This window comes from Phacochoerus africanus, chromosome 2 (genome assembly GCF_016906955.1).
Source record: "Phacochoerus africanus isolate WHEZ1 chromosome 2, ROS_Pafr_v1, whole genome shotgun sequence".
NCBI lineage: Eukaryota > Metazoa > Chordata > Mammalia > Artiodactyla > Suidae > Phacochoerus > Phacochoerus africanus.
The window spans coordinates 77,129,870-77,152,038 of record NC_062545.1 but is presented as its reverse complement, the minus strand read 5'-3'; the positions used below and the strand labels follow the sequence as shown (position 1 = coordinate 77,152,038).

General features: G+C 37.7%; 1 protein-coding gene across 2 annotated transcripts in view; it reads left to right on the top strand.

Annotated features, from left to right (window-relative positions):
* REV3L (REV3 like, DNA directed polymerase zeta catalytic subunit) overlaps positions 1–21,746 on the top strand; it is a 200,899-nt gene extending 179,153 nt beyond the window's left edge. For both annotated transcript variants that reach the window (XM_047762811.1, XM_047762819.1), the window contains exons 27-32: positions 3,163–3,277; positions 10,332–10,469; positions 12,088–12,278; positions 12,964–13,210; positions 15,122–15,325; positions 20,702–21,746. In XM_047762811.1, the coding sequence (XP_047618767.1) occupies positions 3,163–3,277; positions 10,332–10,469; positions 12,088–12,278; positions 12,964–13,210; positions 15,122–15,325; positions 20,702–20,842 (1,036 nt within the window). In that variant the 3' untranslated portion in view covers positions 20,843–21,746. The remainder of the gene's footprint in view (positions 1–3,162; positions 3,278–10,331; positions 10,470–12,087; positions 12,279–12,963; positions 13,211–15,121; positions 15,326–20,701) is intronic.
* The last annotated feature ends 423 nt before the right edge of the window (positions 21,747–22,169 follow it).

Genomic DNA, 22,169 nt, shown 5'->3' with positions numbered 1-22,169 from the left:
GCTTAGTTTTCTCTGTTCTAGAACTTGTAGAAATGTGTGTATAAGCAGTTCATCATTGTATCTGAGCATTTTAAGAATAATTTTTTTTAATTTGGCATTTACATCTAAAGTTAAACTTGGCATATGACTCAACAATTCTACTCCTTGATATTTATTTACCTAAGAGAAATGAAAACTTAGGTCCACACAAAGACTTGATATAACTCTTCATTGCAGCTTTATTCTTGATAGTCCAAAACTGCAAACAGTCCAAATGTTCATCAGTAAATAAATGGATGGCATATCCATATAATGGAATATTATTCAGCAACAAAAAGGAACCAGTTACTGTTGCTTCAGCAACATGGGTATATTTCAAAAAATCTACTGAGTGAAAGAACCCAGACATAGCTATGTACTGTATATGACATAAAATTCTTGAAAAAACAAAACTAATCTATAGAACTGAAAGCAGGTCATGTGTTGCCTGGGGCCAGGAATAAAGTGGAGAATTATTCCAAAGAAGTACAAGGGACCTTTATGGAGTCACAAAAGTGTTCTATATCTTGATGCTGGTGGTGATTACACAAATACATTAGTTTTCTAGGGCTGTCACAGACTTGGTGGCCTAAACAATAGAAATTAATTTTCTCGCAGTTCTAGAGGTGTCAGATCAAGGTATCAACAGATGTGGTTTCTCCTGAAGCCTCTCTCCTTGCCTTGCACACCTTCTTACTGTGTCCTCACATGATCTTTCCTCTGCTCATGTCCATTCTTGGTGTTTCTTTGTGTAATTTCCGCTTATAAGGAAACTAGATTAGGCTCACCCTAACCACCTAAGTGAGGACCTCATTTTAACTAGTCATCTCTTTGAAGGCCCTGTCTCCAAATACAGTCACATTCTGAGGTACTAGGGGTTAGCATTTAAATATATGAATTTGAGAGGAAACAGTTCAACCCATAACAGATCTGTACATTTGTTAGCACTCATGGAACTGAACACTTAAAAATGTATTCATTTTATTATATGCAGATTATATCTCGATAAAGTTTATTTTTGAAATCTTTCAAAAGGAAATTTTTTAATAACCTATTTTTTAAAATAAATCTAGGAATTCCTGTTGTGGCTCAGCAAGTTAAAACCCAACTAGTTAAAACCCATGAGGATGCAGGTTCAATCTCTGGCCTCACTCAGTGGTTTAAGGATTCTGGCATTTTTGTGAGCTGTGGTGTAGGTCGCTGACAGAGCTCAGATCTGGCATTGCTGTGACCGTGGCATTGGCCAGCAGCTGCAGCTCCAGTTCAACACCAAGTCTGGGAACCTCCATATGCCCCAAGTGCGGTCCTAAAAAGCAAAAAATAAAAAAAGGCTATACTGGTATAATGAGCATCAATGGGCCTAGAAAGAAAATATTATAAAAAGCTTCAGATGGTTCAGAATATAGCCTACCTTAGAAGTATAACTAACTGGGAATTCCCACTATGGCACAGCAGGTTAAGGATCCGGTGTTGCCACAGCTGTGGTATAGATCATGGTTTCGGCCAAAGAAAAAGGTATATTAACTATCTAAAGCCTATTTGCTGTGCCTTAGTGAATGTTAAAACTAATTCGAGTTGATAAATTTTTATTTTAAAGAACTTAAATAATAGTGAACTCTTTTTCTTAAGCTTTTCAGAACAAACCCTAAGAAAAAAACTATCTTCCAGTATTGGCAGAGAAAGAGCTTTTCCAAAAAAAAAAAACTAAACCATCCAAATGAGGTTGAAAATCCAATATATAAGCATTTAAGAAATAATAAGATTGGTTCATGTAGCTCCAAGAATCTTGAAGCCTGTGTTTTAAGATATTGTCCATTTCTACTACTTAATGTCTGTCTTTCTACTAAAGTTGTAAATGAAGATCAACTTTGAAATCTGTCTTACTTAAACATACTTATTAGCCATTATTTCTGTTGGTCTCAAATTGTGATATATACTGAAATGCAAAGTGCTATTACAAAGGTAACTATCAGAAAAAAAAAATGCCCAATACTTTTGTGTTATTTTTTTTAGTGTTTTTGGTCTTGGAATTTTTTTTATCCATATTAGAAATCCTTCCCTCTTGACCTACGTGGGATTATACATCAGAAGTATTTTTCCGGAATTCAACCTGACATTATCTTTCAGAAAAATATTTTTAGTGTATATCAATTATCCAGAGATTTCATTTCCAGGAATTTATTCTAAGGACATAGAAAGTATGCCAATTATTCTATATGAAATGTTAGAAAAAATTAATAACCTAAATTTTCAGTGATGGGGTTTGGTTAAATTATACTATATTCATACCCTGAAATACAGTACAACTGTTAATGTAAAACAACTAAATGACATAGGAAAATGTTCACAATGTACTAGTTAAAGGAGAAAGCTATCAAACTTTATGGTCTGTGATCCCAAATGAGAAAAGATTTGCAGATAGACACAAAAGGTTTGTAGTGTCTTTTTTTCTGAATGGTTAGGTTATAAATGGCTGTTTTCTTTGTGCCTTTTTGTGTTTTCTGACTGTTCTTCAACGAACATACATTTTAAAATATACACGTGTTATTTCCTAAGTTGTGTGGTTCTGGAAGGAAATTTCCTCCCATGTGACAAGTAAATTTTCCATTTCTCTTTAATTTGTGATTGACATAGTTGTCTGTCATAGAAAGCTCTAAATGTCTAGGAATAACCCAGGACTTTCTTGGAAGCTGTGATAGCTGGTCTGTGTGTAGCTGAACTAGAAACATTAGATGTCTTAAAGATCTGTAACAAGATATATCATGAGTACACAAAGAAAGTGTGATAAAACAAGAAAACTCAGATAGGAAGCAACTTCATAAGGAAGAGTAAGGGGAAAACATTTTCTTTGGGGAGAGTCCACTATAGCACAAGGGGATTGGCGGCATCTTGGGAGTGCTGGGACACAGATTTCAATCCCTAGCCCAGCACAGTGGGCTAAGGATCCGGCGTTGCCACAGCTGCAGCTTAGGTTGCAGCTGCAGCCTGGATCTGACCCCTGGCTCAGGAATTCCACATGCCACTGCCATGGGGTGGCCAAAAAAGAAAGAAAAATGTTTTCTTTGGTCTTAAAGCATTAGGCAGGAAAAATACTTTTGTTACAATTACTTGCTCATTACTGTACTTTATTTTTAATTCTCTTAGTATGTTTGTGCTACTGAAAGGAGCCACTAAGGAGCAGTCTTTTAAGATTGGTCAGGAAATTGCTGAAGCTGTAACTGCTACCAATCCTAAACCAGTGAAACTGAAGTTTGAAAAGGTAAGAGAAATGTAATGCTGATAATCACGTATAAAAATTCACATACCTTCTCGGAGTTCCTGTTGTGGCGCAGTGGTTAACGAATCCGACTAGGAACCATAAAGTTGCGGGTTCGATCCCTGCCCTTGCTCAGTGGGTTAACGATCAGGCGTTGCCATGAGCTGTGGTGTAGGTTGCAGACGCGGCTCAGATCCCACGTTGCTGTGGCTCTAGTGTAGGCTGGTGGCTACAGCTCCGATTGGACCCCTAGCCTGGGAACCTCCATGTGCCATGGGAGCGGCCCTAGAAAAGGCAAAAAGGCAAAAAAAAAATTCGCATACCTTCTAAAGATTTCTCACTTTTTCAGTGTATTTTCAGAATCAGTAATGGCATATAGGTCTGTGAATGTGTTAAATTTGAAATATTTTCCCTTTAGTTTTGTATAATTTTGTCAAAATTTTTTAGTAATGTCTTATATAAAGAAATGAAAACTATCATTGAGTAACCCCAAATTTAATGGTATAAAACAAGCACCATTTTATTACACTTATGGATTTTATGGGTCAGGAATTGAGAAAGGATGCAGCAGGGATGGCCAATGGCTAAGGGCTGAAATCACTGAAGCTTGCTTAGTCTCATATCTGAGGGTTGGTGCTTGCTGTTCAGGATATTAGCTGGGGCTGACAGCTAGAACACCTACACATGGCCTTTCCCTGGGACTACTTGTTCTCCCTCATAGCATGATAGCTGAGTTCTAGGAATGAATATCCCAAAGAGAAGCAGATGAAGGCTCTTCTGCTTTTTATGACATGGTCTCAAAATTATATAGCATCATAGCCTGTTTGAAGAGGGAACATAGACCCCCATCTATTAGTGGGAAGAATATCAGAAGGCCATGTGGGATGGGAGATATTATTTACTTAGTAAATATAGTCTGCCACAAGGACCTTTGACTATTTTCACTTTACTTTTGGGAGTTTCTGTCATGGATCAGCAGTTAGTGAACCCAGCTAGCATCCATGAGGTCAGGGATTCAATCCCTGGCCTTGCTCAGTGGGTTAAGATCTGGCATTGCCATGAACTCTGGTGTAGATCGCAGACATGGCTCAGATCCTGCATTGCTGTACTGTTGTGTAGGCCAACGACTTCAGCTCCAGTTGGACCCCTAGCCTGGGAACCTCCATATGCCTCGGGTGCAGCTCTAAAAAGACAAAAAAAAAAAAAATCTGTTTTCACTTACTTTAGATAGAAAATACGCGTTTTGGAGTTCCCGTCGTGGCGCAGTGGTTAACGAATCCGACTAGGAACCATGAGGTTGCGGGTTCGATCCCTGCCCTTGCTCAGTGGGTTAACGATCCGGCGTTGCCATGAGCTGTGGTGTAGGTTGCAGACGCGACTTGGATCCCGCGTTGCTGTGGCTCTGGCGTAGGCCGGTGGCTGCAGCTCCGATTCAACCCCTAGCCTGGGAACCTCCATATGCCTCGGGAGCGGCCCAAGAAATAGCAACAACAACAACAACAACAATAACAACAACAACAGAAGACAAAAAAATTAAAAAAAAAAGAAAAAGAAAAAAAAAGAAAAATAGAAAATACGCATTTTGTTCTTTTATATAAAAGATACTGAGCTAGGATAGGTGTGGAATGCAAAGAAACATAAGACACAGTGCTGCCCTCCAAGAGCCAGTAATTTAAAAGGAAAGATTAGAAGATTCCTGTTGTGGTTCAGTGAGTTGCAAACCTGACTAGTATCTATGCGGATGCGGGTTTGATCCCTGGCCTCACTCAGTGGGTTAAGGATCCAGTGTTGCCGTGAGCTGTGGTGTAGGTCACAAACGCAGCTCAGATCTGGCATTGCTGTGGCTGTGATGTAGGCCGGCAGCTGCAGCTCTGATTCAACCCCTAGCTTGGGAACCTCCATATGCCGTGGGTGCGGCCCTAAAAAGAAAAAAAAAAACAGAAAAGGAGGTGTTTTTTCCTCCCAGGCTGGAGAGAGGGGCTCCACTTAGGAGGTTATATTTCATGGTGTCTCAGAAAATGGCTAGAATTTCAATAGGCAGCCATTGCACTGCAGTCATTGTGCACAGAAGAAAATGGCATATAGAAGCTTGTGGAATTGAAAACACACAATATGGGAAAACAGTAGAGCAGGGAAGTCTGGAAAAATAAAGTTAAGAGCAGATTATAGTGTCTTAAATGGCAAACTAAACTGTTTAAACTTTATTCAAGAAAGTTTATCCAGGAGTTCCTGTCGTGGTGCAGCAGAAATGAATCTGACTAGGAACCATGATGCTGCGGGTTCGATCCCTGGCCTCGCTCAGCAGGTTAAGGATCCAGCGTTGCCGTGATCTGTGGTGTAGGTCGCAGACGAGGCTCAGATCTGGCATTGCTGTGGCTCTGGCATAGGCCAGCAGCTGCGGCTCCAATTAGACCCTTAGCCTGGGAACCTCCATATCCGCAAGTGCAGCCCTAAAAAGACAAAAGACAAAAATAAAATAAGAAAGTCTATCCAAAAAGAGCATGACAGCTGTTTGGGAGGATTGGCCTCACAGTGGAGTGGAGATGGGTTGGCAAGAGAATCTCAAAACAGGTTGCCTCCTGCAGCCTGTAGAGCCCGAAGTAGTGAGATGAACTAGTGAAAATAAAGAAACAGTAGTTCGAGAGATATTAAGAAAGAAGACTGGACAGCAGTTAGATGTGGTTGTTTTAGGAGAGTGAGTGTAGGAAAGATAAAAGAGGGAGAGGAGAATGAAAGATGACTCCTGAATGTTTATCATGCAGCTACTCTGAAGCAAGGATTGTGCTAGAAGAGATTCAGAGAGGATTGGATATGGGATCTGCCCTGAAGAGTGAGCATTCTAATTTGAGGGGAGAGGGGAGAAAAATTAGAAAACAAAATAATGATCAGTGCTGTCCTAGAAGTATGTGTAATGCTGTGGACACTTAACCTATCTAGCAAAGCGAAGAGCATGGTGACCTTAGTAACGCCAGACATGAACCTAAATACTGCAAAACTTCTCAAAGAACATAAACATTTCTTAAAAATTGTGATGCATATGTTCATGATGAATATTGGTCTATAGTTTCTGTTGTTGTTGTACTGTCCTTGTCTGATTTGGGGACAGAAAGAAAAAAAAAAAAGCTGACCTCAAAAAATGAGTTGCAAGTGTTCCCTCTTCTACTTTCTGAAAGAAAAAGTGTAAGATTGTTACTGTTTTTTCTTAAATAGTTGATAAAATTCATCATTGAAGTCCTGAAATTTTTTTTCCTATCTTTTTTTTTTAGGGCCGCACCTGCGGCATATGGAGGTTCCCAGGCCATAGGGGTCAAATCAGAGCTGTAGCTGATGGCCTACACCACAGCCACAGCAATACCAGATCCAAGCCCAGTCTGCCACATACAGCACAGCTTACAGCAACACCAGATCCTTAACCTGCTAGACAAGGCCAGGGATTGCACCCACATCCTCGTGGATACAAGGGGTTCGTTAATGACTGAGCCATGATGGGAACTCCCTAAAATTTTATTATGGGGTGGGGGTGGGATTTTCTATTAGAAATTAAATGTCTTTAATATATACTATTCAGGTTTTCTTCTTATGTCAGTTTTAAAATTTGTGATTGTCAAGTTTGTCTCTTTTCCTAACTTGTCAAAGTTATTGACATGGATTTATACTTCCTTATAGTGATTTTGATATGTATAAAATCTTTAGTGACAGCCGTCCTTTCAGTTTTGGTATGGATAATTTATTTTTTTCTCTTTTCCCCCTTAATCATTCTAGCTAGAGGTTTATCCATTCACAGAACTTTTTGAAGAACTATTTCATTAATTTCCACTCTTTATTATTTCCTTCCTTTACTTACTTTGGGTTTAGTTTGCTTCTCTTTTCCTGTCTTGTTTAGAAGCTTGAATCATTGATTATAAACAAATATTTTTAATATAAACATTTAAAGATATAAATTTCCCTCAAACCACATTAGCTTCATTTTTCTTTTTTTTTCTTTCTAGGGCCGCACCTGCAGCATATGGAAATTACCAGGCTAGGGGTCGAATCAGAGCAGCATCTGCCAGCCTAGGCCACACCCACAGCAACACCAGATCCGAGCCTAGTCTTGGACCTACTCGGATCCTTAACCAACTGAGCGAGGCTAGGAATCGAACCCAAGTCCTCGTGGATCCTAGTCAGGTTCATAACTACTGAGCCACAACAGGAACTCCCAATTTAGCTTCAGATTTTGATATCGTATGCTTTTGCTTCAGTGATAATGACCTATAGGTTATTTAGACGTAGGTTAAATTTGACATATTTAAGGATAGTCCAGAAGTCTTTTTGTTATTATTTTCCATTTAATTCCACTGTAGTCAAAGAACATAGTCTGTGTAATTTCAGCGCTTTTAAGTTTGTTAAAGTTTGTTAAAGTTTGTTATTTGGCATCTTTTTTATGTGAAGAGCTGTACATCATTTGAAATTACTCAAACGATGTCTTGATCTGAAGCATAAATCCCAGGTACTTAATGTTTTTAATAATACTGTATCACTGCCAGGGGTAGAAGCAGTAAGGAAGAAAAAAAAAAATACATAGTTCGAAAAAAAGCCTTGACCTAAACTAACCACTACATGAACTGCTCTGCAGCTCTTACTTATGATAAATCCTTGCTTTGGATGCCAGAGGGCAGCTGCAATATGGAAAGCAATCCAGTAAATATATTTTGGTTTGTATTTTGTAGGAGGCATTTATCGGCCACTAAATAAGAATATCTTTGATACCTGCAGTTATTACATACAGATTTTTTTTTCTTAAAAGATGATTACCCTCTTGCCTTTATTTCACAGTGCTTAATGTGATAAACTTGTAGTTAGGTTTCCTGTAAAAGAAACCAATTAATATATGTACATAAACCACAAAAATAGTATACCAAACTATTTAAAAGATAGTTTTTCTACTTAAAATATTGTTTAGCTTAAGACTTCTTAGGACATTTGTGGAGTTCCCATCGTGGCGCAGTGGTTAACAAATCCGACTAGGAACCATGAGGTTGCGGGTTCGATCCCTGCCCTTGCTCAGTGGGGATCCGGTGTTGCTGTGAGCTGTGGTGTAGGTCGCAGATGCAGCTTGGATCCTGCGTTGCTGTGGCTCTGGCGTAGGCTGGCAGCTACAGCTCCGATTAGACCCCTATCCTGGGAACCTCTATATGCTGCGGGATCGGCCCAAGAAATGGCAAAAAGACAAAAAAAAAAAAGACTTCTTAGGACATTTGTAAAAGCAAGTAAAAGCCAATAAGGTTTTTGATTTTTTTTTTTTTGTAACCAGAGAGGGTTTTTACAATTAAAATCACATTTCAGCTGAATAAGACCTTATTAAATATTGATAAATTCCCCTGTATAATTTCTGAAGATTATACTTGTTCTGGAAAAGGTATAACAATAACCTAGTAATAAAAAGATTTCTGAACAAAATTTTATCCTGTTTTTTTCCTCTATAATCTAATGGTAAAATTCTGTAAAATTTCATTTTCTAATGTAGTTGTTTTTAGTTAAGTATTTGGTAGTTTATGGCTTTTACCTGTTAGAACATAAATTCATGTTGTAAGTATCTGAGAGGACCAAACTTGAATAAAGTATTCATGGATTAGAATAAGACTATGGAGCATATTATTCCTATTTAATATTAAAGATGGATCTTAGATGAATTAAGGAAAAAACCTTGTTAATAAAAACTTAGTTTTAACCATAAAAAAAAAAAAACTTGTTTGGTCTAGCATATGATCTCTTAGTGAATGTTCCCATGTGACCTTGAAAAAGCCCTGTGTGTCCTGGATGGAATGTTCTGTGATGTCACTTAGGTCAAGTTAATTGATAGTGATGTTGAGGCCAACAACAATCTTACTGATTTTCTGTTGATTTCTAGCAGAGAGGTGCTAAAGTCTCCAGTTAATAGATTTGCCTGTTTCTTCCTTTTAGTTCTGCCAGTTTTTCTTCCATGCATTTTGAAGTTTTCTTATTAGGTACATATACATTTATGATTATGTATCTTCTTGATGAACTGATACTTTTAAGAATATTCCTTGTCTGGAAATATACTTTTCCTGATGTTAATATTGCCACTCCAGCTTTGTTTTGATTAGTGTTAATAAGTGCACCTTTTTTCTAACATTTCTATGTCCTTATATTTAAAGTGGATTTCTACCAGAAAGCATATTGTTGGATCTTTTTTAATCAGATCTAATTTGATCATTTCTGCCTTTGATACCACTTATGTTTTTTACACCATGTTTATACTTTTTACACGGTTTACCTTTAGTGTGGCTACTGATAAAGCCTGGGGACAGAGGAAAAGTAACATAAAAGGGGGCGGGGACACACATCCATTCACCCGGGAATTCCACTTCAAGGAGTTTATCCTATGATTAATCCATACAAGGTTGTTCCCTGGAACACTGTTCATAATTCCAAAAGATTGGAAATATCTTAAATGACCCAGAGTAGGTAACTAGCTACAAAAATTATGATACCCTCCCACCATAGATTGGTATGTAGTTACAAAACAAAATGAGCTTTCTGTACTAGGATGGAATGCCCTCCAAGCTAAGTCATTAAATGAAATAAGCAAAGTGCAGAATGACTTGGAAGGTAAGCTACCCTTATGTATATAAGTACATGTACTTGTATCGACTATCTCTTGCAGAATATATAGGAAATCAGTAACAGGCGCCTCTATGGAGGAGAAAGTAGACTTTTCATTGTATACTCTCTTGTGACTTTTTAATTTGTACCATATGTAGTTGTTATTTAAAGTAATTTTTAAATGGTTGAAAAAGATATAGTTGATGGCTTAGAGAAAGCAGTGTCAGCTGAGATAGAAGCAAAATTGATAGTGCAAGTAAAGGAGTGAGTGTGTGGTGAGAAAGTAAAGACAACTCATTTTGTGTGTTGTACCATGAATTTATTGAGCCCTAAGCCATACATAGAAATTTTTTTATAATTGACATCTGATTAGAAAGACAAAAACGCATAGAAAAATGAGATACTCATTGTTGGGAAAAAATGGTTATTGGAGACATTAATTTCCTCACAGGTATATTTGCCCTGTGTCTTACAAACAAAAAAGAGGTATGTGGGTTACATGTATGAAACACTGGATCAAAAGGACCCAGTATTTGATGCAAAAGGAATAGAAACAGTCAGAAGAGATTCCTGCCCTGCTGTTTCTAAGGTAAGTTTTATCTGTATTGTTTTCATCTTTAAGAAATAAGTGGCTAAAAAGTCTGGTAAAAAATCTTTAAGCACATTTTGGAGTTCCCGTCGTGGCGCAGTGGTTAACAAATCCGACTAGGAACCATGAGGTTGCGGGTTCGATCCCTGGCCTTGCTCAGTGGTTTAAGGATCTGGTGTTGCCATGAGCTGTGGTGTAGGTTTCAGACACTGCTCGGATCTGGCGTTGCTGTGGTTCTGGTGCAGGCCGGCGGCTACATCTCCGACTGGACCCCTAGCCTGGGAACCTCCATATGCCGCGAGAGCAGCCCGAGAAATGGCAAAAAGACCAAAAAAAAAAAAAAACTTTAAGCACAATTAATCAAATCTTATACATGACTATGTATAACTATAAGAGAAACTCTGTTTTTTGAGAATTTAATTTTAATAAAAACAACTTAAGTCCTTAGTTCCTGGTTTCTGCTCCCATACTTTACCTTTTATCACAATTACTTTAAAAAAAAAAAAGAAAAGAAAACTTGATAAAAATTTCCTGCTTAATCACCTAGAGGTGATATGTTATTATATGGCAATACCTATAAGCTGTGGAGCAGAATGAAGAAGGGAAGCTCGACAGAGAAATTTCATAAGTAATATAATCCATCCTAGATTAACTGAAATTGGATTTACTTGCATTACCAAATACAAGTTAGGGAGATTAATTACCTAAATTTCTCAACCACAGTAATTTTAACCATATTATGTTTATTTTTTCTTTATTCAGGCCCAGCCAGACTCCTTAGATAACAAACCAAAAATAAGTGGCATAAATGGAATAGCACTGTACAACTTGAGTTTTATGAGAGCATTAAAAGCATAATAGATTGATAATTATCAATTATTTCAAATTCACATAATATCATATATACGATATTATGTGAATTTGAGATTTTTTTTTTTACATTCTCTTTCTAGAAAAGGTATTCAGGGCATTCTTTCTCTGAAGGAAGAGTGGTACCTTAGCTAAGTTAGCAAACTCATGCAAATATGTATGGTTCCCAGTACTCAGAATAAGATATAGAACTTTCACCTGGAACTAATTTAAATTCAATCCACTGCATAAATCCACTGCATATCAGTCATTTTACAGCAGAAATAGTTCCAGCACAGAAAATTCTATCACAGTTAGTATATATTTATTGGAGCATAAAAGGGCAAAAGACCAACTTTTATTTCACTGTGTGGTGATGTTTAAACTTCTATCCACCTGAATCCAGCCCTTTCTATGACAGGGTAAATAATACATGAAATCATTTCTAGCTTTTTGGGCCTAGAAAGTTCCTAGCTATTTGAATCAACTTAAATGTTTTGTGTTGCTCATCACACAGCAGATGTCTCTTCTGCATGTCATTCCAATATGATTTTCCTCAAACTATATATAATATTCTTTTTTTAGAAATAGCAAGCTATGTAAGTCTCCAAAACATTTTCCAGTTTTGATAATTTGTCTTATCCAATGATTGTAAATAGCAGATTGTTTAGGTGGGTCAGTAGTTATCAAATTGAAAGTATAACAGCAGTGATGAAATATACTATGGGATATTTTATCCTTATGAGCATACCTTTTTCTTTTTTTTAAGATACTTGAGCGTTCTTTAAAGCTGCTATTTGAAACAAGAGATATAAGTTTAATTAAACAGTATGTTCAGCGACAATGTCTGAAGCTTTTGGAAGGAAAGGCCAGCATACAAGATTTTATCTTTGCCAAGGAGTACAGAGGAAGTGCCTCTTATAAACCTGGAGCCTGTGTGCCAGCCCTGGAACTTACAAGGTAATGATGCCTTAGCAGCACAACCCTCCGCACTCTTAAGTGTAGCGTGGTAAGTCTAGTCCTGGGACTCAGAATGGTTTAGAGTGAAGACACCTCGTCTGCAGCTGCAGACACACACTGTCTCTTCCCTGCCTGCATGGAACCTCACTAACGTGACTGGGTGCCCCCCATATGTTGCAGCTCTGAAGAGACAGACAGAGCTCCTCTTCTGGTCTTTCCTGCAAAAACTAAATTCAGTGAAGTCGTAGTCTGTTACAGACCTGGAATCAACTGTTTCCCTCTATGAGAATCACTAGGTAGTCCTTCATATTGATCTCTGCAAGCATGTAGATGGTATCACTCTGGAATCAGATCATCTGACCAGCTAAATTTTCTCTCATGTTTCACTGTTAGATTCATGATAGTTAATTCTTACTCTTATGGGATAGGAAACAATTGAAGCTAGTTGATATCTGCCAACTCATATTGTTCTCCAGGTAACAGTAATTTACAGAGTAAGTTTTATTAAACTCTTACAGCATATCTGCTTAGTGCCGACTAAGTGAAGTATATGTAGTTCTCAAAAAGGTGTAACTCTAAGTACTCCTTGTCAGTTTCTCATGGTTTAATTGTTTAATTTTCATTTAATCTTCTGGAAAGATGCCTTCAATGATAGTCTTTGAGTATTATATTTGGACTTAAATAGGAAAATGCTTACCCATGACCGGCGCTCTGAGCCTCGAGTTGGGGAGCGTGTGCCATATGTCATCATTTATGGGACCCCCGGAGTACCGCTTATCCAACTGGTAAGGCGTCCAGTGGAAGTCATGCAGGACCCGGCTCTGAGACTGAATGCCACTTACTATATCACCAAGCAGATCCTTCCACCCCTGGCAAGAATCTTCTCATTAATTGGTATTGATGTCTTCAACTGGTATCATGAATTACCAAGGGTAAGCCTACTAAATAGTATCTGTGCTATGACCATAGAGAGAATTTACTTAAAATTTTCAGGAAGACTGAAGTTTTTATTTATATACTATGAGAACAAATGCTTTATTATCCAAAACTTGCAAAGATGCTACACTCCTCTGGTTTCGTTTTCTACCAATACCTCCCCAGCTTTGTCAGACTGACCAAATTATAGAGGACTAAAATAAATCCCACAGTTACTTCAGTGGTAAACAACCATAAAATAACTCAAACCAGCTAATAAAAAAAATAAACGAAGGAAATCAGAATTCCCTTCAAAATGGGTATTTAAAAAATATATAAGATGTTTAATGAGATCCTGCTGTATAGCACAGGGAACTATATCTAGTCACTTGTGATGGAACATGATGTAGGATAATATGAGAAAAAGAATGGCTATATATGTATAACTGGGTCCTTTTTGCTGTACAGCAGAAATTGGCAGAAACATTGTAAATCAACTATAATAGAAAAAAATCTTTTAAAAAAAGAAATGTATAAGATGTAGTATCTAGATATAGTCCTGAAGAAACCAGACTAAAGAAATAATATTGGAGTTCCCACTGTGGCTCAGTGGAAATGAATCTGACTAGCATCCATGAGGACGCAGGTTCGATCCCTGGCCTCGATCAGTGGGTTAAGGATCCGGCATTGCCGTGAGCTGTGGTGTAGGTTGCAGACATGGCTTGGATCCTGTGTTGCTGTGGTTGTGGTATAGGCTGGCAGCTACAGCTCCGATTGGACCCCTAGCCTGGGAACCTCCATATGCTGTGGGTGCAGCCCGAAAAAAAAAAAAAAAAGTATAAAAGGCGGAACTAGTAACTCTTATACAAAGTGACTTATAAGGCACCAGGAGAATACACCAAGGATATAATACTAAGATGATAATGTTATTTCAGCCTTATCTTCAACTTCAGAAGACAGATATCTAAAACCAGTATTAACTTCAAATGAGTATGCTTAGGTGACATGTATCTGCTTACATGCTCTAGGTTTACTTTTGCTTGAATTTTGCACCCTACTGCCTAACAAGTTATTTTTAGCCTTCCTGTTGCCTCGTTTCCATGCACAAATTGTGCAGCCCTAACCAGTATCCACTGCCAACCTGGATTTCTTCCATTGTCCTCTCATCTCCATTGCCCCATTGATCTCATCTATCTATATATCTCAACCAGAAAAACTGAGTGACAGGAGACTATTTTTTTTGTATGTCAGTTATACTTCAATAAAAATCTATTATTAGTTTCAAGTGTACAACATAGTGATTTGAGACAAACATTATGAGATGATCATCATCATAAAGCCTAGTTATCATCCACTAGCATTTAAAGTTATTACAATATGGAGTTCCTGTTGTGGCTCAGTGGGTTAAGAACCCTAACTAGTAGCCAAGAGGATGTGGATTCAATCCCTGGCCTCACCAGGTTAAGGATCCAGTGATGCCACAAGCTACAGCATAGGTCGCAGATACGGCTCAGATTTCTCGTTGCTGCAGCTGTGGCGTAGGTCTGCAGCTGGTGTTCTGATCCAGCTCCTAGCCCAGGAACTTCCATATGCCACAGGTACAGCCCTTAAAAAAAAAAAAAAAAAAAGTTATTACGATATTATTGACTGTATTTCCTATTCTGTATATAACATCCTGATGACTTATAATAACTGCAAGTTTGTACCTCTTGAGACTTTTTCCAAAAACTCCAAAAAATGAGTATATCTGATGATATTAAGATGTAAAGGAATCTATAGCTGCACTGTCTAAAACAATGCTCAACACGTAGTAGCTGTATTTGTTGAAGGAGTAAAATGCCTTAGTAAACCTGTAATTAGCATGAGAATAGCTGCTCTGCTATGAAGCTGGCTCAGACATTTCTGAATTGATGTTTTTGTCCATCTAGAAAGCCACCAGCTCCTCTCGAAGTGAACATGAAGGGCGGAAAGGCACTATTTCACAGTATTTCACTACCTTACACTGTCCTGTGTGTGATGACCTGACTCAGCATGGCATCTGTACTAAATGTCGCAGCCAACCTCAGCACGTTGCAGTCATCCTCAACCAAGAAATTCGAGAGTTGGAACGTCAACAGGAGCAGCTTGTAAAGGTACAACCTTGTTCAATAGACCCAGAATCCTAAGCAGTCTGATTCTTCAGGGAAATGTACTCAACTCCTGAGGTTTAGTATAAGGTGGGAAACTGGTGTGAAAGTGGAGTAGGATTCTAAGTTAATAAACTTCCTAAAATCTCAATAATACCACAGTTGTACTAAACTTTTAAAAATGGCTACACTGCAGTTCCTGCTGTGGTGCAGCGGGACCAGCAGTGTCTTGAGAGTGCTGGGACACAGGTTCTATCCCCAGCTCGGCCCAGTGGGTTAAGGATCCAGCAGCTTAGGTTGAGCCTGCAGCTTGGATCTGATCCCTGGCTTGGGGATCCCTATGCCTTGGGGCAGCCAAAAAAGAAAAAAACTTGTTTTATACTTGTTTTATTTTTATGGAATAGTGTATTTGTTTATTAAAACTGTGGTATTATAATGTCCAGCCACCCAATTTCTTTTATAATAGTATTTTTAAAAAGGAAGAAAAGTACTAATTGCTGTCTATTATCTGCTTACCATTCTCATAAAAATCTGGTCTTCCTAGAGAATTGATAGTACAATTGGAAGGTTTGCAGTTCTGAGAGTCCAGATAGAAAATATAATGCTTAACATGACTGAGTCTTCCTATCTGCTGAAGACTGTTCTAGGCCCTCCCACAGTGGAGTCAACTGGCCCCGAGGGAATTCAGTGATTTACCCCATGTTCCACTGCTAAGAAGCAGCCAAGCTGGGATATAGACATAAGATACAGAGGTAATTTCTGAAATGAGGAATTTCAGCAGAAATAAATAACAGGAATCTCTTAAAATAAGTTGGAAAATAGATGGAAATCCTGTGAAATCAGATTGTTATGATCATTATACAACTACAGATGTGATAAATTCATTTGAGTAATAAAAAAAATGGAAAAAAAAAATAATAAGTTGGAAAATAAAATCTAAAGAGGAGTTCCCATCATGGCTCAGTGGAAATGAATTCGACTAGGAACCATGAGGTTGTGGGTTTGATCCCTGGCCTTGCTTGGTGGGTTAAGGATCCGGCATTGCTATGAGCTGTGGTGTAGCTCACAGACATGGCTCAGATCTGGTGTTGCGGTGGCTGCGGTGTAGGCTGGCAGCCACAGCTCCGATTCAACCCCTAACCTGGGAACCTCCATATGCTGCAGGTGCAACCCTAAAAAGGACAAAAGACAAAAAATTTTTAAAAATAAAATCTAAAGAAAAGTTAGTATTACAACACATTTTTAAAAAGTAGTGTATTTCTTAAAGGACTTTTTATACCATCATGTTTCAAGTTACATTTTTAGCTTTCAGGCAAGACAGTAACCACTCTGCCATGGTGTTTGTTTTGTCTTGTCTTATCTTTAGAAGAGCAATATAGAACGCTGTTGGAATGTTTTAAAACCAGCCAAATAATTGAAAGGAGGTGTGATTTAGTGACTAACGAATCAAACTGATAGAAGGACATCAGGATTCCAGTCTGAACTTTATAGTAATGGCCACATCCCATGGCCTCAGTTTTCCCAGAATGCAGGTTAATGCTCTTTTTCGGTTCCATGTAGCTGTTAATGTAAAATCTCCTATACAATCACTCCTAGCAGCTTGTGCTCAGAGGCCTAATGTAATCCAGCCACCAGTATATAAAGGCCAGGTTCTGCACCGTGTCCTCAAGGTAAAAAGGCTTTTGAACCAAGTCAGATTATATACAACCTCCTAGGAAGACAACCTAGCTTGTGAACAGGGAGAGAAAAACCATCTCTTAGGAGACTAGGCTCTTCAGAATTTGCATGATTATAGAAAGATGATTAAAAACTGGTAAAGTATATAGACTGTTCCCTCTGAACCATTCTAGCTACTATTCTGCACAGGTTGAAAATTCTTAAATTTTGCAGAGTATAGCAGTCATCCAGAATGCATTAAACAGGTTTCGTTAAGGACAGGATCTAAAAGGTACAGTGATACTCACGCAGCCACAGAAGCCTGGCCTGTTGAAATGATAAATTGACTTTTCCCTGTCCCAATCCATCTCCTAGTTCTTTTTTTTTATTTTTTCATTATAGCTGGTTTAGTGTTCTGTCAATTTTCTGCTGTACAGCATGGTGACCCAGTTACACATACATGTGTAGATTCTTTTTTCTCACATTATCATGCTCCATCATAGTGACTAGATACAGTTCCCAGTGCTACACAGCAGGATCTCATTGCTTATCCATTCCAAAGGCAATAGTCTGCATCTATTAACCCCAAGTTCCCAGTCCATGCTGCTCCCTCCTCCCCGTTGGCAATCATGAGTCTATTCTCCCAAATCCATGATTTTCTTTTCTATGGAGAGGTTCATTTGTTTGTATATTAGATTCCAGATAAGTAATATTATATGGTATTTTTATATCTTTCTCTTTGTAACTTCACTTAGTATGAGAGTCTCTAGTTCCATCCATGTTGCTGAAAATGGCATTATTTTGTTCTTTTTATGGCTGAGTAGTATTCCATTTATATATAACCAATCCAATCATCTGTCAATGGACATTTAGGTTGTTTCCATGTCTTGGCTATTGTGAATGGTGCTGCAGTGAACATGCAGGTGCATGTCTTTTTCAAGGAAAGTTTTGTCCAGATATGTCCAAGTGTGGGATGCTGGGTCATATGGTAGTTCTATGTATAGTTTTCTAAGGTACTCCATACTGATCTCCATAGTGGTTGTACCAGCTTACAGTGCAGGAGGGTTCCCTTTTCTCCACACCCCCTCCAGCATTTGTTATTTGTGGACTTATTAATGATGGCCATTCTGACTGGTGTGAGGTGGTATCTCATGGTAGTGGCTCAGTGGGTAAAGGATCCAGCATTATCACTGCTGTGGCATGGGTTTGATCCTTGACCTGGGAGCTTTTGCATGCTGTGGGCATAGCCAAAAAAAAAGAAAGAGAGATTTTTAACTTTAGCGTTGTTTTTTCCCATCAGAGAATTAAAACATGTGTCTCTTGTACACTAAATAATCTATAGAAATTTCATAAAACAGAAATTACAGGAGATAAAATGAGTAATTATCAGAAACATTAGTCATAGGAGGTTTGATACACCTCTCCCAGCCCAAGACCAGTCAAATGACCAAAAATATAATTATTAAAGATCTAAAAGATATTATAAGATAGACCTTGTGATTATATATCAAACTCTGTAACCCAATATTAGAGAATATACTTTCTTTTAAGTGTTTATGGAATACTAAAAAATCAACTATATCTTATATCAAGAAAACCTTAATAAATTTCAGGAAGTAGAAATACTGCAAAATTTTATTAGTACAATTCTGTAAAGCTAGGAATTCATTATAAACTCAGAAAACAAATGACCCTTTTATTTGGAAATTTTAACATTCCCTATTTAACAAATGATTTAAGATTCCAAACAGCCATAGCAGATCTCAGAAAAAAAATTCACCGCCTTAAAAATTTTTAATAATAAACATGAAAATTAAACATCTTACTCAAAATTGTTTTAAAAAATAGTAAAATGAGCCAAAGGATAACAAAAGGAAAGAACTAATAATATTAAAGTTTTTTTTTTGTCTTTTCTAGGGCCGCTCCCGCGCACATGAGGTTCCCAGGCTAGGGGTCCAATCAGAGCTGTAGCCACCAGCCTACGCCAGAGCCACAGCAACACAGGATCCGAGCCACGTCTTCAACCTACACCACAGCTCACAGCAACGCCGGATCGTTAACCTACTGAGCAAGGCCAGGGACCGAACCCGTAACCTCATGGTTCCTAGTCAGATTCATTAACCACTGCACACGAAGGGAACTCCTAAAGCATTTTTTTAAATAGCCACTAAAAAGTAGCTTTCCAGGTTGTGGTGTTTAAAGTTTTTAAACATAAGCTGCTTGGTGTTTAAATCACCAGTAAAGGATCTTGAAACTACAAACCGAGTTAAATTTAGTGAGGCAAGTAACTCTATCCTGGTTGATTTATCAGACAAGCACAGAGAAGGCATAAATATTTATGAGTTTGTCCAGCACCTGAACATACCCACAGTACTAGAGCAGTAAGTACATGTTCTGTATTTGGAAATGGGCTTGAGTCTTGTGGCAGAGAGCTACTTGGTGAAAGTCTTCAGAGTAGAACACTTCAAAACTACAAGAGTACAGTGAAGCCAGTGCTCTCAGCAGAGTGCTCGTGCAGTACCGTAATATCAGATGCAGTAACAAGTGTGCTCAGAAAAACTGGCCCTTCAACTGACTGGAGACACTGGCCCAAAGACAAAAATGTACTGCCCTACGAGACCTCTCTCAAACAGAAGCTGTTTGATACAGATCCCAGAATTAACTAGAGCAGGCCTGATTTCTCTCTTAAAAGACAATCTGGTATAGTAGCTACTATTAGTATCCTTTTTTTTATCACTTGGATACACTATTCACAGTAAAATTAGCCTGCATATTCTTGACCCGTGGGGCCCTCACTACTATCCTTTGAAGTTTTTCATGTTTTTATCATCTTTTTTTTCTAAACTGTATGTGTAACCCGAGACATTGCATATTAAAAGCTGATCATTATGTAAGACATGACACTTCTCTTTAAAATTTGCCCCTTTTTTTGGCCACACCCACACCCAAATGGAAGATCCTGGGCCAGGGATCAAACCTGCACCTCAGCTGCATTAACCCACTGCCACTGCAACCACATAGGAACTTCCAAAATTTGCCTTATGATTCATTATTTTCTTTAGGTTGGATATCATTATACATCAGAATCACCTGAAAACCCTAGAAAGTAACATATATATATATATATATATATATATATATATATATATTCTTAGACTAACGCCTGAGCCCCACCCCAGACCATGAATCAGAATCTCTGGGCATGAGAGCCTGTTTTAAGCTCATGTATACCCAAGGTTGAAGCTACTTTTAAATTTACATGCTTTGGCTTTCATTTTTTTTTCCATACTGGCATTTTCTCTTCTGAAATAAGAAAGTGGATGAGTTTTTATGATTAGTGCATTAAATGATAAATCTGAAGATGTTTGAAAAAACCACTGTACATAGCTTGTTTAAGAAGACAGTCTTTGAATGATAACTAGGTAGCTGTTATGCGGATCTTAATATAATAGGATTCTACTATAAATTTAAGTTAACCTCTGGAATGAAATGAATCCTTAGGGAATTTTATGCTTACATTTTGTGAAATAATATCCTTTAGAAATGTCTCAACATAGGATTGGCTATGCTTCAAAGAGATAAAAATTAATGAAACTTTCAGTGGTATGTCCATATGTCTGCCAGTAATCTGTGGTCTGTCATACAGGAGGGCTTATAAAAATGTGTTGTTTCCATGTATATGTAGAAATGTTCCTATCATTTTATGTACTTCTCTTGTACTTTCAGATATGCAGAAACTGTACCGGTTGCTTTGATCGACATATCCCGTGTGTTTCTCTGAACTGCCCAGTACTTTACAAACTCTCTCGAGTAAATAGAGAATTATCCAAGGCACCATATCTCCGGCAATTACTAGACCAGTTTTAAGTTGTCAATATCACAGAATTCCAGGTGCTATTTTTCAGTGTTTACCACTAAACTGTTGTGCATGGTGCTTTTTCAACTTTCATCAAGTCAAGTATGTTCATTGTCTGTCTGTTATCTGGAGACTATGAAGACTTTTATGCTAACTGAATTAAAAATTGTACTTGTTGATCTCTGAATAGCTCATTTCTTACAATGTACAAATTTCTCATCCTTTCACCTTTTTAACATTGTTTTATAATGCAGGTGTCTAGAATTTGCTCCAGTATGTGTAACATCTTGTAAATCCATTTGAGTAGATCATATTTACTTCCCTGTGGAAGGAGCACTGAAAACCTCTTTTAAAAAAACCATTCGTGTTTTCCTTGAAATGTCTGTTATCAAGACGTGTTAGAGATATTCATTCACTTTATAATTTTGACTGCGAAATATTTTGTAAATACACTTTTTTACTTTTCAAACAACTGAGTAAAAATAATGTGCAATGAATTTTATACAAATGATTTTCAAGTTGTTTGGTATATATATCCTCTAGGTTTTGCTTGACTCAGAGTAGAGTTGTTATTTTGATCAAACTGTGCAAACAATAGTACCATGTGTAGCATTTTGAAACATTATTTTCTAAAACCGCTGTCTTGCTTTAGCTATTAATGGGGCATTGTGAGGAACTGTGCAAAGACATTTTTGTTACAAACCTGTGGGCCTGTTGCAATACTTTAAAAATAAAAAATTTTATTCCATTTTTGCTTGTTTTGTATAGACATTTCTATTGCTTCTAAATATGCTTAAAATATTTTCTTTCCTTACGTACTGTACAGTTAATCTTATTTGCCATCATCTTGAACACAAAATGTGTATTTAGAATATTTGTATAACTGTATAAAATAAAAAAGGAATTATGTGGTCAGTGCATTGTTTTTTAAACTGGAAATCATTTTGTTTTAAAAGTTAATAATGGAAACCATATTAAAATTGAATAAAATATGAAATATGGCAGTGTGGTTTTATCTTGCTGTAAAATAGAATTATTTTCATCTAAAAAAATAAATAATTAGGAGTTCCCCTCGTGGCGCAGTGGTTAACAATCCGACTAGGAACCATGAGGTTGCGGGTTCGGTCCCTGCCCTTGCTCAGTGGGTTAAGGATCCGGCGTTGCCGTGAGCTGTGGTGAAGGCTGCAGACGCAGCTCGTATCCCGTGCTGCTGTGGCTCTGGCGTAGGCAGGTGGCTACAGCTCCGATTAGACCCCTAGCCTGGGAACCTCCATATGCCGCAGGAGCGGCCCTAGAAAAGGCAAAAAGACAAAAAATATATATATATATATTTTTTCA